The sequence below is a fragment of the Narcine bancroftii genome, chromosome 5 (assembly GCF_036971445.1).
Source record: "Narcine bancroftii isolate sNarBan1 chromosome 5, sNarBan1.hap1, whole genome shotgun sequence".
NCBI lineage: Eukaryota > Metazoa > Chordata > Chondrichthyes > Torpediniformes > Narcinidae > Narcine > Narcine bancroftii.
The window spans coordinates 219579991-219585788 of NC_091473.1; the positions used below are offsets into that span (position 1 = coordinate 219579991).

The 5798-nt window shown below is 44.5% G+C and overlaps 1 protein-coding gene across 1 annotated transcript; it reads left to right on the forward strand.

Moving 5' to 3' along the window:
- Positions 1 to 252: 252 nt before the first annotated feature.
- Positions 253 to 5498, forward strand: LOC138765526 (potassium voltage-gated channel subfamily A member 10-like). Its single transcript, XM_069942556.1, has 4 exons — positions 253 to 379; positions 2155 to 2207; positions 2965 to 3031; positions 4186 to 5498. The coding sequence occupies exons 1-4, from the start codon at positions 253 to 255 to the stop codon at positions 5496 to 5498; spliced, it is 1560 nt and encodes a 519-aa protein (XP_069798657.1).
- The last annotated feature ends 300 nt before the right edge of the window (positions 5499 to 5798 follow it).

The window sequence follows — 5798 nt, forward strand, 5'->3', positions numbered from 1 at the left end:
GTGCCAGCCAGGAAAGTGAAAGGGAACAGGCAGGCAGTGCAGGGCACACCTGTGGCCATTCCTCTCAATAAGAAGTATATCTTTTTGGATACTGTTGGGAAACAACCAGGGACCATCCACAGTGATCAGGTCACTGGCAAGGAGTCTTGTCCTGTGGCTAAGAAGAGAAAGAAGGAGAAGACGTATAGTGATAGGGGATTCCATAGTTAGGGGACAGACCAGAGGATCTGTGGAAGGGATTGAGAATTCCAGATGGTATGTTACCTCCCTCATGCCATGGTCCGAGGTATCTCAGATAAAGTTCTTGGCATTCTCAGGACAGAGAGTAAGCAGCAAGATGACATGGTCCATGTAGGGAGCAATGATGTGGGTAGAAAGGGTGAGGAGGTTCTGCCTGAAGAGTTCAGGGAATTAGGTACTAGTTTGAAGGACAGAACTTCCAGGGTTGTAATGTCAGGATTGCTAACCGTGCCACATACCAGTGAGGTTAGATATAGGAGGATAATGCAGCTTAATGCATGGCTAAAAGCATGATGCAGGAGGGAGGGCTTCAAGTTTATGGATCATTGGGCTCTCTTCCAGGGAAGGTGGGACCTGTTCTGATGGAACAGTTTGCATCTGAACTGGAAGGGGACTAATCTCCTTGCAGGAATGTTTGCTAGTGTTGCTTCGGTGGGGAGGGGTTGGAGTTAACTAGGTTTGCAGGTTGATGGGAACCAGGATGCTAGCACAAATAGAGGAAGGAAAAGATGATAGGAAAATTGCAACATGTTGTACATGGTGGAAATTTTTTCAGGTGCATCTGTTTCAATGCAAGGAATATTGTAGGAAAGGTGGATGAGCTCAGAGCATGGATTGCAATGTGGAATTATGACATTGTTGCTATTAGTGAAACGTTTGCAGGAGGGCTTCCTTGGCTTCAGACAGGGTTGGGGGGAGGGGTAAAGGAGGAGATGAAAGGGGAAAGAGTGTCATTGCTCATCAGGAAAATATGACAGCTGTGCTCAGGCTATATGGGTGGAATTGAGGAATGGGGAAGGTGTGATCACACTCATGGGATTGTATTATAAACTCCAATGGTCAATGAGAATTGGAAGAGCAAACCTGTAGAGCAATTTTAGACAGCTGCAGGAAACTCAAGGTTGTGATAATAGGAGATTTTAACTTTCCACATGTTAACTGGGACTCCCATGTTGTAAAAGGGCTGGATGGCTTGAAGTTAGTCAAATGTGTTCAGGAAAGTTTTCTAAATCAATACCAATGAGAGAGAGAGAGAGTGCAATACTGGATCTCCTATTTGAGAATGAGACAGGACAGGTGATAATAATGCCATTAATTTAAAGTTAATTATGGAGAAGGATAGGTCTGGGCTTGGGTTGAGATTCTAAATTGGAGAAAGGTAAATTTTGAAGAAATGAGAAAGGATCTAGGATGTGTGGAATGGGGTAAGTTGTTTTCGGGTAAGGATGTGCGAGGTAAGCGGAGGTCCTTCAAAGGTGAAATTTTGAGAGTACAGAGTTTGTATGCTCCTGTCAGGAGTAAAGGCAAGGTTAGCAGGTAGAGGTTCGAACCTTGCTTTTTGAGAGATATTGAGGATCTGATTCGGAAGAAGAGAGAGGTTTATAGAGGTATAGGCACATGGAGCAAATGAAGTACATGAAATGCAAAATAAAAAATGCAAGAAAAACCTTGATAGAAATCAGTAAGGATAAAAGAAGATATGGGATTGCTTTGTTAGACAATGTGAAGGAAAATCCTAAGGTTTTCTACAGGTATATTAAGACCAAAAGGAGAGAAAGGGACAAAATAGGTCCCTTGAAGATCAGAGTGGTCAGCTTTATATGGAGCCAGAAAAAATAGGAGAGATTTTATGTTTTTTTTTTGCATCAGTATTCACTCAGAAAACTGGCACAGTCGAGGGAAGTAAGGAAAACAAGAAGTGAGATCATGGAACCTATACAGATTAAAGAGGGAGAGATATTTGCAAATAAAGATGGATAAATCCCAGGGCATGATGAGATATTTCCTCAGACCTTGAGGGAGGCTAGTATAGAAATTGCAGGGGCTCTGGCAGAAATATTGAAAATATCCTTGGCCATGGGTGAGATGCTGGAGGATTAGAGGGTAGCTCATGTTGTTCTTTTTTTTTAAAAGGCTCCAAAAGTAACCCTGGAAATTATAGGCCAGTGATCCTGACGTATTGGAAGGTATTTTAAGGGATTCGATATATGAGTATTTGGTTAGCCGGGACTGAATAGGGATAGTCAACATAGCTTTGTGTGTGGTAGGTCATTTTTAACCAATCTGATGAGTTTTTGAGGATGTTACCAGGAAAGTTGACAAAGAAAAGGCTGTAGATGTTATCTCCATGGACTTTTGAAAGGTCTATGACATGGGAGGTTAGTCAGGGGGGTTCAGATGTTTTGTATTCATGGTGAAGTAGTGGACTGGATTCGACAATGGCTGGATGGGAGAAGCCAGAGAGTGGTGGTGGATGATTGCTTCTCAGACTGGAGGCCTGTGACGAGTGGTGTGCCTCAAGGATCAGTGCTGGGATTATTGTTGTTTGTCATCTTCATCAATGATCTGGTGGTAAATTGGATCAGCATGTTTGCAGATGACACCAAGTTTGGAGGTATTGTGGACAGTGAAGAAGGCTTTCAAAGCTTGCAGAGGGATCTGGATCAGCTAGAAAAATGGGCTAAAAAAAATGGCAGATAGAATTTAACGCAGGCACGTGTAAGGTGTTGCTTTTTGGAAGGACAAACCAAGAAAGGACAGACACAGTAAATGGTAGGGGATTAAGGAGTGTAGTAGAATGGGGTGATCTGGGAATACAGATACATAATTCTTGAGAGTGATGTCACAGGTAGATTGGGTTGTAAGGAGAGCTTTTGTCATATTGAACTTTATAAATCAAAGTATTGAGTACAAGAGTTGGAGGTTATGGTAAAGTTGTACAAGACATTGCTGAGGCCAAATTTGGAAAACTGTGTGCAATTTTGGTCTCCTAATTATAGGAAAGATATCAATTAAATAGGAGGGCAAAGATTTACTAAGATGTTGCCTGGACTTCAGGAACTAAGTTACAGCAAAAAGTTAAATGGGCTAGGACTTTATTCCCTGGAGTGTAGAAGAATAAAGGGAGATTTGATAGAGGTATTTAATATTATAGGGGAGAGGAACAATAAATGTAGGTAGGCTTTTTCCACTGAGAGTAGGCGAGATACAAACAAGAAGTCATGGGTTAAGGATGAAAGGAAAATTTTCGTGAAACATAAGGGGGAACTTCTTCAGACAGAGTGCTGGGAGTGTGGAATAAGCTTCCAGTTAGATGTCAATTTTAACATTTAAGAAGAATTTGATGGGAGAGAAAATTTGGGCTATGAACTGGGTGCAGGCAGAAAAAATGATTTGGCACAGACTACAAGGGCCATAGGGGCCTGTTTCTGTGCTGTATTGTTCTCTGGTTCTCTGCAAGTCTGCAACTTCTGTGTGTTGCATCCATTTGTTTGGGTGTCTGATTCCTGAGGAGGGAAATGCTGATGGTTCCACAGAGCTGGCTGTTCTGTCTTCATGTCTTCCATGAGCAACTGGCTGTTCAGAACAGTAGACTTCCCAACTGCCTCGAATAGTGATAATTTATTTCTCACATCCACCTTATTTATAACCTCACCACCTCTCTCTGAATCTTTCTCCTTTCATGATACATCTCTCAATGGTTCCCATCACACCTCTGTCCACTCCCTCACCCTGATTCTCTCTTCTGATCTCTTCCTCCCATGCTCCCCTTTTACCCCTCTTCTGCTTGCGTCTCTTCATCCCATCTGCCTTTACTCTCCCCATCCTCCCTCTCCATTCTTCCCAACTCCCCTTCACCTGCTCTGTGCCTTAACCATATTCCTGTTGATTTTTCATATGTGACACAATGCTAGCGTTCTGTCCCTGTGCTTGTCTCTAGCTCCCTATTGAATGCGTGCAATCCAAAGGCGAAAGCTGTGAACTTCAAGCGTGAAATGGATTTGGCTTTGGTGAATTCTGAACATGCTAATGATGCAAATTTCTCTGGGAATCGGCTTAAGCTCCACGACAGCTGTATGAACATGCTGTGGAGATGGAGAACCCTGCTGGACTGTGACATCCCCATTGATAAGCTACTGAGCCAAGTGGCCTGGCATCATCAACAAGAGATGGATGAACTACTGGAGCAAGAAGGCAGTCAGAGAGTAATCATCAATGTGGCTGGGTTGAGGTATGAGACTTACCTGAAAACCCTTGCTCAGTTTCCAGACACACTGCTGGGAAACCCTGACCGATGCCTGCCCTACTTTGATCCCCTCACCAATCAATATTTTTTTGACAGGAACCGGCCCAGTTTTGATGCAATTCTCTACTACTATCAGTCAGGTGGAAAGGTGCGGAGGCCTGCCAATGTGCCCTTGGACGTCTTTGCAGATGAGATTGTCTTCTACCAGCTGGGATCTGAAGCCATGGAGCAATTTAGAGAGCAGGAGGGATTCATCAAGGAAGTGGAGGTGCAGCTTCCCATTCAAGAGAACTTCAGGCAGCTCTGGCTGCTGTTTGAATACCCGGAGAGTTCGGGAGCAGCCAGGGGTGTAGCCATGGTCTCTGTCTTTGTCATCATTATCTCCATTGTCATCTTTTCCCTGGAAACACTACCTGAATTCCGGGAAGATTTGGACTTGGCAATGTTCGGTGCTTCAGCTAACAACAACCAAAACATTGACCCTGGTCCCAATTTCTTCACTGACCCTTTCTTTCTCGTTGAAACTGCGTGCATGCTATGGTTTTCATTTGAGTTGGTCATTAGAGCAGTGGCTTGCCCCAGTAAATCCAACTTCTTCAGGAACATCATGAACATGATTGATGTTATTTCCATCATCCCATACTTTGTGACTCTGATAACGGAGGTGGTCCAGCAACACCAGGCAGGAAATGGGCAGCAACAAGGTCAGCAGACCATGTCCCTGGCCATCCTGCGAATTATCCGGCTGGTCAGAGTTTTTAGAATATTCAAGCTCTCCAGACACTCCAAAGGTCTTCAGATACTCGGGCAGACTCTGAAGGCCAGCATGAGGGAGCTGGGGCTCCTTATCTTCTTCCTGTTCATTGGTGTCATCCTTTTCTCCAGCGCTGTCTACTTCGCTGAGGTGGACGAGCCTCAAACCCAATTCTCCAGTATCCCGGATGCCTTCTGGTGGGCCGTTGTTACCATGACAACAGTCGGGTATGGAGATATGTGTCCTGTCACCATTGGTGGCAAAATGGTAGGGACACTGTGTGCCATTGCTGGGGTTTTGACCATCGCCCTCCCTGTGCCTGTAATTGTCTCCAACTTTAACTACTTCTACCACCGAGAGACGGAGAATGAAGAGAAGCAAAACATCTCAAGCGCAACTGACTGTAAGAGGTTGCTCATGGCAGGAACTGTCCCACGAGACTGCATTGCTTCCATAAACAAAACCAAAGAATCCTGAACCATCAACAGCAGCTGAAAACAATAAGCCCACTTACCAGGAACATTGATTTCTCCACACTCAAACCAGGCTCCATACATGTTATCAGTGGCTATGTGAGTGTGAGGAGATTCAGTATGCCACCGAAGACTCTCGAAAACTTCTACAGGTGTACCGTGGAGCATTCTGGCTGGTTGCATCTCCAGAGGGTGTTAACTCTGCCTGCAACATCACGGGCACCAGTCTTCACTCCATCGAGGACATCTACAAGAGGCAGTGTCTTAAGAAAGCAGCCTCTATCCTCGAGGGCCTCCACCACCC